The sequence below is a fragment of the Camponotus vicinus genome, unplaced genomic scaffold (assembly GCF_025532165.1).
Source record: "Camponotus vicinus isolate PSW18456_S1 unplaced genomic scaffold, iyCamVici1.0 SCAF_1, whole genome shotgun sequence".
NCBI classification, from domain to species: domain Eukaryota; kingdom Metazoa; phylum Arthropoda; class Insecta; order Hymenoptera; family Formicidae; genus Camponotus; species Camponotus vicinus.
The window spans coordinates 13,505,889-13,518,845 of NW_028141945.1; the positions used below are offsets into that span (position 1 = coordinate 13,505,889).

General features: G+C 29.7%; 1 protein-coding gene and 1 pseudogene across 3 annotated transcripts; one reads left to right on the plus strand and one right to left on the minus strand.

The window, feature by feature from the left end:
• Positions 1-1,020: 1,020 nt before the first annotated feature.
• Positions 1,021-7,409, minus strand: LOC145976034 (polypeptide N-acetylgalactosaminyltransferase 3). Of its 2 annotated transcripts, XM_083106914.1 has the most exons (11): positions 7,315-7,409; positions 6,383-6,744; positions 6,194-6,303; positions 5,941-6,121; positions 5,668-5,837; positions 5,276-5,443; positions 5,091-5,190; positions 4,558-4,967; positions 3,408-3,550; positions 3,055-3,321; positions 1,021-2,968 (listed from the first exon to the last, which is right to left on the minus strand). In XM_083106914.1, the coding sequence occupies exons 2-11, from the start codon at positions 6,517-6,519 to the stop codon at positions 2,840-2,842; spliced, it is 1,815 nt and encodes a 604-aa protein (XP_082963040.1). In that variant the 5' UTR covers positions 6,520-6,744; positions 7,315-7,409; the 3' UTR covers positions 1,021-2,839. The 2 variants fall into 2 exon arrangements, with proteins under 2 accessions (XP_082963040.1, XP_082963049.1); XM_083106923.1 differs by lacking the exon at positions 3,408-3,550 and having other exon boundaries at positions 2,858-2,968.
• A 704-nt stretch (positions 7,410-8,113) lies between these two features.
• LOC145976038 (uncharacterized) lies at positions 8,114-9,320 on the plus strand (annotated as a pseudogene). The gene is made up of 3 exons (XR_014440162.1): positions 8,114-8,293; positions 8,362-8,469; positions 8,549-9,320. The product of XR_014440162.1 is annotated as an uncharacterized LOC145976038 (transcript).
• The last annotated feature ends 3,637 nt before the right edge of the window (positions 9,321-12,957 follow it).

Here is a 12,957-nt window from a genome sequence, read left to right on the forward strand (position 1 = left end):
CGGACCTTAATTTCAAATTCCAGATTGCGGATCCAAAATGGTGGACAGATATTTTCTTATTATTGGCTGATTTCTACAAAATTTTGTAAACGGAAGTTTTTGAGGTCTCTGATAACGAATTTGAGCTCAGGTTCCAAATTCAAGATGGCGGATCCAAGACGGCGGACATTACTTTTTTAAAAACAGACATTTATGTCCACCATCTTGGGTCCGCCATCTTGAATTTTGTAAATCAGACCTTCGTAATCAGTGACCTCAAAACCCCCCGCGTACCATATTTGATGAAAATCGGATGACTTTCAAACTTTTCATTCGCCATCTTGGATCCGCCATCTTGAATTTGAAACCTGAGCTCAAATTCGTTATCAGAGACCTCAAAAACTTCGTTTACAAAATTTTGTAGAAATCAGCCAATAATAAGAAAATATCTGTCCACCATTTTGGATCCGCAGTCTGGAATTTGAAATTAAGGTCCGCCATCTTGGATCAGACATCTTGAATTTGAAATTCGAATTCGGAATCGTAATCAGCGATCCCAAAAACCCCTACATACAGAATTTAGTAGAAATCGGTCAACAGTAAGAAAAATACTGTCCGCCATCTTGGATCCGCCATCTTGAATTTGAAATCTGACATCGGATTCTTGTTCAGCGACCCCCAAAATACTTTTAATGAGTAATTTGGTCAAAATTATTGACGAATTATAATTTTTTCGATCATTTTTGACTAAAAAATGGCATTTTTTTGCGAGATGCCTCACTTTAGACAGTTTTTTTGAGGTTAGAAAATTTTTTTTTTTTTAAACACCTAACGGTATCAAAAACTAGACTTCTTGACAAATTTTTTCGTGTGCTAAACAAATTTTTTTCCCCAAAATTGAAATGGGCAGGGGGGGTGGCTGATTTAAAAAAGAATTCCCCATATATATATATATATATATATATATATATATATATATATATAATTGTAATAATTCTCAAACTTGAAAAATATAGGAAAGAAGAATGTATAAGTAATAAATAGCATCTTATTTTTTTATTGCACAAATCAAACTATTTCATGGAATAAAGATTATATATATATATATATACATACACAATATATATATATGTATGTATGTATGTATGTATGTATGTATATGTGTATATGTATATATGTGTGTGTGTGTGTGTGTGTATATATATATATATATATACAGGGTGAGTTTTAATGGTTGTGTCAATCTTTTTATCATACGGGAGATTACCGATCGCAATTTTAATGAATTGATTGATACATAGATGTCAGTTAATTGAATCGACCGTATCGAAGGCCGAAATATATAATGTGTACAATTGAAGCAAGTTAAAAGCTGAAATTATGTAGTGTGGATTTATTATTATTATTAAAGCTACGCATTTATTATTATTATTATTATTATTATTATTATTATTAAATATATATGTTATTATATTTATTATTATTATTATTATTATTCTTTTACTGTGATCAAATTAGGGATTTATTATTATACATATTCGATATATTAAAGCGGAAGAAATACATATTTAAAAATTCAATTCAAATTTAACACTTTACGGTTTTATGTAAAACTTTATTTCAAATTCCGCATTTATTTTTATGATAAATTTTAAATTATTATTATTATTTTTTTTTTTATTAATTTTAAATTATTATTATTTTAATTTTTTTTTATATAATTTCAGCTTTTAACTTGCTTTAATTGCACACATTATATTTCGGCCTTCGATACAGTCGACCCAATTAACTGACATCTATGTATCGATCAATTTATTAAAATTGCGATCGGTAATCTCCCGCATGATAAAAAGATTGACACAACCATTAAAACTCACCCTGTATATATATATATATATATATATATATATATATATATATATATATATAGATTTATCAAAAAATATAAAAATAAAAAAATATTAATTTTTCAAAAATTATCGTGTAGAATACAAACTGGGTATCATACGAAAAGTGTACATTAATTGCAGATTGATAGCTCTGATAATGCACTATCTTCTCTTACATCTTCTTCGTTAATAACATTAATTAAAACGTACGCGGCTTGTATATAACATAATAAGGCTACTCTCACTTTTGTTATGTTCAAAGCCATAAAAGGTATCATTTCACGACGGTTATTTGCGAGATTTATATGAACATTTTCTTTCTCCGTCGATGGAAAGAAGTATTGCATCTGCAGTTCTGTGCATTGCTGCATGATTAGATGCAATATATTCTTTAAGTTAGCGCCAGACTATGCGTGATTCGTAATTCGCGATTCGTAATTCGTGATTCATAGAGATTCGTTGGTCATTTAGGGAGATTCGTTATTCGTCAGTGTAAACCTTCCACACTATTCGCGATTCGCTGTATATCATTCGTAATTCGTAATTCGTCGTTTCTTAGTTCGCGTTACTTCGACCAGTTTTTTCTATAATATTTATCTTTTGGATCCCATAAACATATATATTTTCTTATGTCTTTTACAAATTCAAGCACGCGATTATTTGTCCAGCTCTCCATTGTCTCTCTCTTCATTATAATTGATGCAATAACCTATCAAAGAGAAACACGAACTAATTACGCATAGTGTAGCGCGACACGAATGGATTGATTCGTAACGATTCGTCTCCTTTGAGTTTCGTCAAAAAAGCGCTCGGTTAGCGAATCAGTGCGAATGACGAATCGCGCATGACGAATCGACGAATTTTCCCTCCACATTATTCGCGAACGTTATACGAATCACGAATCACGCATCACGATTCGCGAAAACGTGCATAGTCTGGCGCTAGCTTTAGAGATATACTTTGAAGAAATATTACTTCCAAACAACTGGTTCTAGGATCCATTTTTGATCAAGATTTTTAGTACAAGCCGCTATTACAAGCGTATCGTCGTCCGTTGCCTGAAGACACATCTTGGAAGGCATATGCAAAAATATTCTTGTCTAAAAATAATCATCACATTTTGACAATGCAAAATTCGCATTAGGAAAGGAATATGTTTTACAATATTTCATCGGAAATACTCTACTTGTTCATCATACTGCCATCTTTGTCTCTCGCGACCGCTACACGCCATTATTTTCACCTTCGGTGTCCTTTGCTGCATATCTCGTTCTGGTGCATCCAAACATACACTTTCGTCCGTCATTATCACTCCGTTTTTCGTCATCACGAACATCTGGCTGAGTATTGGCCGCGGTATACACGAGTGTAGAATTGCGTTCCCTGAAGGTTGTGCATACAAACTTTTTGCGGTCGGTCGTATGAGGCATCTCTTTGTTGCGGCATGCACTATCTAATGAATATAGAATTATGATGACTATGACTAATCATACTTTCAATAAAGAGAGAATGCTAGATTTAAAAAAATGAACACTACACCCTGCCGAAAAATCGATCATCCGTAGGAAAAAAATGTTCAGGCCACACATTCTCCAAATACCATTCAAAGCTCTTACACTGCAGTTTCTCACGTAAAGCTAATCTCGAACGTATTTGCTGCTTATATCTCAATCTAGCTGCCTCTAATAAAATGCAAAGTATAAATATTCATGAAATAAAAAGAGCTACTTCATAATAGATAAAATATTAGATATATAAATGTTTTTTATGAAATTTATTGAACTATGTTTTATGAAATTTAATGTTTATTAACAAATTATAAATGTACAATTTAATTATGAAAATAGTCATTTTTCAATACTTATTTCCATTTTTTAAGCACGTTATACATTCCATATCGATAGAAAGTCTGATTTTTACTTGCAATGAATTTATCAAGCTATTTTGTTTTTCTTTGACATTTTAAAATTTTCTGTCACATGAGATCGAGCAAGATAGGACTGATATTATTTTACTATGAATTTTTACTTTATTTTACTATAAATTACTTTTTATACTACATGAACAAAACATGCAAGTTGCTATCGGTTATTTTATTTGAGTGAGGAGTAAAAAAGAAAACAATCTTTTTACTGGGAAATATCTTTGCCAAAAGTTAAATTTTGATAACGTTTAGCCTCATGTGACAAAATTAATCAATGGCATATTGTTAAAACTTAATTGGGTTGCTTTGCCCCACTCGACATACTCCCTGGATGCCTTCAGAGTATTATTTGTTTTGATCAATACAGCACATCTTGTCTGACAGAAAACAATAATATCAAAATAAAAAAATAGCTCAATGAAGTCATCGCAAGTAAAAATCAGACTTATAATTTACCTAAGAAATGGAAGTAAGTGCTGAAAAATAGTGAAAATTATTATATTTATTCATGATTGAATTGTATATGTATAATTTGTTAATGAATATTGAATTTCATAAAAAATAGTAAAAAATTTATCTATACACTTAGGTCCATATTTTGAATCCTCTTTTAACGATAAAAGTGCCTCTAAAAGTGGCTTATAAGCCTTTTGATTGGCTATGAGCCACTTTTAAAGGCACTTTTATCGATAAAAGAGGATTCAGAATATGGGCCTTAATGAATTTGCTTGTATTAGTATTATAAAAATAATTTCACACATTTACCAGGATTGAATTTGAAATAAAAGTCTGCCCACTGATCCATCCATACTAAAGCGACTCTGGCAAGATTGCCATATAAGATATCACCGACACCACCCGGGAAAGTATAAGGAGAAGACTTTCGAAAAAGATGCCCGACGTGGGAACAAGGGGCGATTTCGATACTGCCTCCGCATTGCCAAGTTCGAAATGATAATTCCAAATTTTCGCCACCCCAGATTCGCATCTCATCGTCGTAACTGCCCAATTTAAAGAAATAATCCTTGTTCATAGAAAATAATCCGCCTGCCATGGCAGGTGTTCGAAATGGCTCGATAATGTTGTCTCGCCTTTCCTTCAACAAACGGCCGTTTAATGTTAGCCAACGAAAATGTAAATCCCAGTTGAATGCACCCCAATGAAGCTCAAACGATCTACGAAATTATTAAAACTTATACGTATAGACTATATTTATAAAAAAAAATTTTTTAAAAGTCAACAAAATTACAAACAAGATATCGTAATTTAGCGGCAAATATAAAAACAAATAATTTTACCTTGTATAACTAAAGGTATCATCATTTATTATGTCAATTACTGGAGAGACAACTCTTGTCGCGTTTTTACCAATTGCTTCAAGCAATGGTTCCAACCATCCTATAAATATTAAATTCAATACTGATACTGTAGTATTGGGAAATGATTTTGTTTTAGTTAGTGTAATATAATGAAGCTTACCTACCAACCGTACATTCACAGTGAGCATCGAGAAAAGTGAGAACTTCCCCTTTAGCATCATGTGCTCCCAAAAGCCTCGCTTTTATTAATCCTATCCGTTCATTGGATCGCAAAACTCTTGTAGGAACACTTAAAGTTTTTACATAATCATCCAAAGGATTTTTCAAGAATTCTAGCAATAAATAATATAAAAAATAATATAAGATAAAAAAATAATATAAAATTAAAAATAATATATAATATAAATATATAAAACATAAGATAACAAAAATAATGTAAGAAAAATATTAATTATAAATAATTGAAGTTGATAATGAATAAATAAATAAGAAAAAAAATTATATATATATATATATATATATATATATATATATATAAAATTTATTGTTCATTTACCTCTTTCACTATTATCATCAACAAGAATAATTTCTTTTAACAATTCTCTCGGCGATCTATCGATGACGCTATGTACTGTTCGTAATAACGTACTCCAAGCTTCATTATGAAATACTATAATAATCGACGTTTTCGGCAGATTGCTTAGATTTACATATCTTAAAATACATCTACAAAGTTTTTAAAGTAGAATTATTTAAAACTTTATGATTAAATAATATTGAAAATCAATAACAAAAAAAGTTTTTTATAGAATTTTTATAGAGTTCTTACTTTTTCTTTCTAACGTCGGGTAGAGATCGATTTAATGGTATCCTATCACTAACCATTAAATTAAATCGATTAATCTGATATAATTGCTGCATTTTATAAAAATCTTTTGGATGTATTATTACAGGGTCTCCATTTTTCCCTTCAAATGGCCGCGGATCAAACAAATTTTTATTTATGATATCTGTAATGAGAAAAAATAATATATAATATTTCTCTAATTATATAATATTTCTAATATAATTGCATATATTACCTTTTGTAATGTTCGAAATGTTTAAAGAATCTACAGAGTCTCCTATGTAATGACCAACTACTACATGAATTCCTCGATGATCGATATGATCTTTCTGATTTCCATGTGACCTAATAATTTAAATCATTCCAAATTTAAAAGCATTCTTAAATCAGTTTCAATAATACAATTAACTAAAGAAATTTATACCTCAATGAAATAAAGTCATCTTGCTGATTGATGCTTTTGCCTTGACTTCTAGACCAAATCAGAAATATGCTTAAAAATATAGCGATCGAGAAGACGATCATCGACAGACGACGAGGTCGTCTCAATCTGAACCACATTATATTATTCGTTAATCTATATCATCTGTTTTCATTTCCTCGATGCAAAGTCAATAGAAAGTCCATTCGTGCATTTATCAGTTTCAAGAAATCTTATATCATTTTATTTCATTTAATTTGTGTAAAATTATCGCATAAATCTGGCTTCTATTATTACTAGTTTCTCATCATCAGCAGGTCGGATCATTACAATGAAAAAGTTCAAAAATTTCTCACAAGTAAATTCTGAAAAAAAGATTGATTGTTATTACTTTAATTCTAACACTTCATCATTTCTGGAATTTTTCTCTATTTCCTATTTCTATATATTTGTTAAATTGAAGGCATAAATTTTATATCTCTCACATACAAATAATGAAGGTTTTTTAATTTAAAATAACTACTAAAAAAATACAAAATAATAATTGACAAAAATACAAAAAATAATTACAAATATACTTCTATCGCAAAGAATATAAATTAATTATTTGAAGGTATAATAATTATTTTCTTTGGTTACAATAATTTAAATTGAAACAAAGTTATATATAATAATTTGAAAAATTAAAAAATGTTTTTAAATTTAATTTTTTAAATTTGTATATATAAATATATATATATATATATATATGTGTGTGTGTGTGTGTGTGTGTATATAAAGTTTAGAACAAGATTTAGTTAATTTTTTTACCCTTAAATAATATCTGTGCATAAAAATATACACATTTAACCATGTTATTTATGACAATGAGAAATTTATGAAATATAGCTTATCAAATATATAACTATTATTAAATAATCGTATTATTTAATTACCGTTTTTCTTGACATTTATGTCCGTTTCCCCCAAGATGGTTCAATGCAGTTAACTTTGATCTTTTTCTTCTTCTTCCTTATCGTGGACGTAAGGGTGGGTTTTCACGGGAGTATTCCGTTTAACCACGTTGCGATTGACCACAGCCAATTATATCGACCTGTGCCTAGGGGAACCAGCAACGATTAACCAATCAGAGAATTCTATTTTGAATTGGCCAATTGGCGACGTGGTCAATCGGATACCCTCCTTTCGGGATACGAATATACAACTAGTATATAAGGGACGCATTCAGTGGACTCAACCGCTAAGTAGCAATCGAACATGATTGGTTTCTACTTTCAGGTCCGACCAATCAGCGTCGAATTACATCGGAAAATCTAGTAATGTTGCCCAACTGTTGAGTCTGCTGAATGCGGCCAAGGAGTTCGCAGTCTAGTGTATTATATAGAAGTCTGTGGATAAACCCCTTACCCCTCAGGCCTCACACCCTTGTCTAAGGCCGGTATTCATAGTCCGATCTTATATTTGAGATCGTCTTAAGTTCGAGCTTGAAATGCTACGCAGCCATTTGATTGGTTGAATGAGGTCTTAAGTCACCCTCGGACCAGACTTAAGACAATCTTAAATATAAGATCGGACTATGAATACCGGCCTAAAAGGGTACTTTATGCTCTGTCCTGTATTTCTTACGTCCATCAGAGAGAAGACCGAGAGATGTCATGGCCTGCTTTTAGGTGATCCCTTAGAGTCCCTAGAATATAGAGTCTGGCCACTCGATTAGTTTTGTAAAAACATGGCGGCAGTTTATGATTAACATATTTCAAAATGCCATCTTGTTGCGTCCCACAATGCAAAAATTATTATCAAAAAGGCTTTTCATTATATTCGCTTTTTACAGATTCCACCAGAAAAACATTATGGATTGCGAATATTGAGAGACATGATTGGAACTCCTAAAAAAAATGGTTTATATGCGAGGTAAAAGATCAAGTGTTTTCTCTGATATCATGAAATGAAGAAATAATTCTTGTTTTTTATTTATAAAGGTACACTTTGCTGATAATATGTGGGAAAAGCTTCGCATTAATGGAAAGCGAAAATTAAAGCAGAACGCAATCCCAACAATTTTTAATAATACACTATTTATGTCTAATGTAAATTTATTTTTTTATCGTTTATCATCTCTTAAAATATAATTTTCAATTATAGAAATAATGAAATTTATATTTGCAGGCTGACACAAGAAATATTAAAAATTATAAGTCAGTTTCAAACAATGAACATCATCAATTATTTGACAGAACTAGCCCAGATTTTTCTATAAAAATATCAAATTCGTTTGAAGGAAGTTCTAAAGAATGTTTCACAGATATAGAAAATCAATCATCTGCAATAGATGTATCAGAACAACCTGCAATAAGGAAAATTGAAAATGAAAGTGATTATGATAATTTGAAACGAAAACTTCAACATGCTGAATTGAGAGCACAAGAAGCTACATTAAAATTACAGCAAGCAAACAGAATTATTAATAGGATAGAAAAATCAAAAAGAATATTAAAAAAACATGTGAGAAGATTGATAGACGAAAAGAAAAAATCATACGAGACAATTTAAAATCGCAACTATAATTAAATTTGAAACGAATATTCAATGACGATCAAATTCAAGTTCTTCTTGGTCAAAATCCACGTGATTTTAAATGGTCGAACAATACAATTTTTAAGGCATTACAACTGAAGTTTTTGGGACTATTCTAGGGACTACTCTAGTGAAAGCGATACTCCTTCTATGGACATTGAAAACGTGGACATGAATTACAAAGCCAATGTCCATGAATGTTCTCAAAGGGTAATAATAATGTGTACAATTTCTGGTTTATATTTCTGGTTTTGTTCCGTGCTATGTGCACGAAATGCTGGTAGCACCAGTGCTGTATAACAAGATACTTATGTACCCAGATAGCACAAAGAATTTAAAAAGAATTCATTTTTATGTCACAAAATCTGAGTTCACTTTCAAATGCAAAAAGAATTCTTTTTGCATTTGAAAGTGAACTCAGATTTTGTGACATAAAAATGAATTCTTTTTAAATTCTTTGTGCTATCTGGGTATGTAAATTGATAGTAAATAAATTATTCAATCGCGAAAGATATTGCAATATTCAAAGATGAAATAAATATTTTTCTATATTCATTGTCATATTTATATCTTTTTATTTACAAAACACAAAATGCCTGCTGTGGGATAAAAACATTTTTAACCGTATTTCTATAAATCTTCTTAATTAGCAGTAAACTGATCTTTCATATTTATCAATCATTTTTTTAATTATTTAAAAATTTAATTATTAATACATGTATAGAATTTGTCAAATTAATCATTGATTCTTCTGAAGTTTTTATAATTAAGACTCGAAAAATATAGATGTTGCAAAATATTTTAAGTCTCTTCCTTTATATAAAATATAAAGAATTCATATGTTCCATTCTAATATAGCTAACATTATTTGTATATTTTTATTATAATTTTCATATCAGCATAATACTTTTATGCTTAATACTTTATATAATACAATGTACTAAATTATAAAATTTAATATAATTACAATATAGTATTGCTATTAATAAATATCCCAGGTAGCAAGCACACGTCATTTTAACGTTCCAAACTGGTCATTTTTGGTCATATGTCGTCAAAATGACTGATTTGTTACATGACTTTATATTGACGTCTTGATATAACATTATTTTGACGTCATTTTTCAGTCATGAAGTGACGATTATTTTATTATTAATGTCACTAGTTAGTACATCGATCCCATAAAAAAATCTTTTAAAATTTTTTATATAACATGACTTTCGCGATCAGACTTTAACAATTGTTAAAGTAAAATTCACTGTAAAACCAGTAAATTTCACTGTAAAACCAGTAATCGCTAGTTCGTTCGTTTACCGCTATCTCTCTCGTATTTAGTTTTAGTCATAAGAATTATATAAAGTTTGCAAAGAGTGACAGATAAAATTAGAAATATTACTTCGATTTAATTTCTGATACAATCTCAATACAGAGGCTTCGGATATTAAATCGATCTTATAAGTCGGACAAATAAATGTCTGGCTACTTAATGAAAATTATTCGTTCGTTATCTATTTAAAATAACAAGTTCAATATACACGTAATATATATAAATAAAATAAAATTTTTAATATAATAGATATTTAGTAAATATAAATAAAATTTTTAATTTTATATATATTTATTTATATTTATATATATTTATTTATTTTTATATTTATTATATTTATATTATATTTATGAAATAGATAGAGAGATGAATTGTAGTTTAATATTACTGGCAATAACGAAAGAAATATTACTGATATTGAGAAATATTACTGAGATATTACTGATTGAAATAGTCAAAATTATTAACTGATTCTTTCAATAAAATATCACTGACTTACAGTGCTGTACTTATAACTGCTGTAATCAGTGACTATTTACTGTTTTTCAGTGATAATACACTGATTCACTTTTAGAGAGTGCTTTATTCGACAACACTATTAAATATATTATTATGTTAAGAAAAAGACGTCAAAATATGGTACATTTTATGACGTCAAAATGCGGTACATGTCATGACGTCAAAAATCTGTGACATTAGACCGTCACTTTTATGTCATAAAAACGTCAATTCGTGACGTCAAGAATAGACAGTGAATGACCAATTTGAAACGTCAAAATGACGTGTGCTTGCTACCTGGGTAGGTTGTATGCATACTGTCTTTTAGTTTCTAATCATTTCCAATCACTATGCACTTCTATCCAATATATTCTCTTCTTCGAGATCTTGGATTATTATGGTTTATTGTATTCCTTTGTGTTAACATCATAAAAATTACCATCATGCTACTTGTCATGCTTATTCCTTGCTATGGAGTCCATCGGAATACTTTCTATGGACATTTGTTCTCAAGTATAGATATTCAAATCACTGTAGTTGCCTTTTTCTATTTTCTCGATTATTGTCCCTTTTTCTTTCATTTTATTTAAAAATATTAATATAATTAATATAACAAATATTTATATAATCTTGGTATCCCTCTTAGTCTTCCCCTTCAACCTGCCCGGCATGGGTGACCCTATCAGTAATTACGGTCGGTATTCATATTTTATAATAGACTACGTTTACACGGCTTCTAACATCGATTTAATAACGCTGATGTTATAACTCCTATTTAAAGTGAGTTGTGTTTATACGTTCAAGCTTATCCTATCCCCACCAAGCTAATATAACTTAATAACTTCCGAGTGAAGTGAGTCCAAGAAATGATACCAATGAAGTGATACTAAATTTGCAAACTAGAGAGAGTTAAGATGTTTAATTTATCGGTTGGCATTATTGCCATCGTTACACTGCGGCCGTTTACACGTCCTTTTTACGTCGATGTAATAACACTAAGCCTTTTCGCCAAACGACTTTACTACATCGATGTAATAACTTCATCGTAAAAGAGCGTTTATACGGCATCTAACATCAGTAGTTATAACATCAATGTTAGAACTTCGGCGTAAATCGAGTCGTGTAAACGTAGTCATATAAAATTTACTAAATTACTAAAAATTTTTACATAGTCCAGACAAGATTAGCGATGATTGATCCCTAAGATTATTGGAATTTTAATATATTTTCCTTAGCATTAAAGGAATATTAAAAAAATTTTAATAATCACCTAATAACCCTAACAATCCTTTTTTTTTACGTGGGGAAAATGCTCCTTATTCACACGCCGGCGGGACCTATTTAACAGTCCCGCCGGGGTAGTGTTGGGCTCTCACATACATAAAATTTCGTATTACATAAAAGTATACATAAATTTCGTATTACATAAGTACATAAAATTTGGCAAAAAAATTCATATTACTATAAAAATTATTGAGTGTTAACAATTTAATTTTCATCCTTATATAAATAAAATACCTATAAAAAAAAACACTCAAAAAATATTGATATATTGACCCCTTAAAAATTCTTAATATTAATAATATAATTATTGAAATATTTACTAATCTGTTTTCCCTAATATTATTTAAACCTACATTTTTTGATTCTTTAAAAGATACATAATATATTAATCACCTAAATTAATCACATAATAGCCCTAACAATCCTCTACTTCTTGAAAGAAAAATTAAAAAAATCTTAATGATCACTTAATAGCCCTAACAATCCTATTTCTCGATTAAGTGAAATTATTCGAGGAAAACCTATCTCTAATCACGTATATTTTAATTACGTGCTCTAATTACATTCTCTAATCGTGTGCCCTAACCGTGTGAATAAATGTTCGACATTACGTACTATTGTACGTAAAGCTTTTCTTCAGGCCAGTTGAACTTACTTTTCGTTGATCCTGGCCATTTTCTCGCTCGATCTCTAATCAGAGATCGAAAAAGGAGATCACTCCTTCTTTTGCCGATTAATTACCGGCAAATAAGCGTAAATATTTCACGCTCATCGTAACGATCGCTCGATTTTACGATCGTTCGTTAAATATTTGAATATAATTTTATTTTAACTCAAATAAAGCCAAATTACTACAAATTTCTGTATATTATATTTTCTAATAAAATATAAA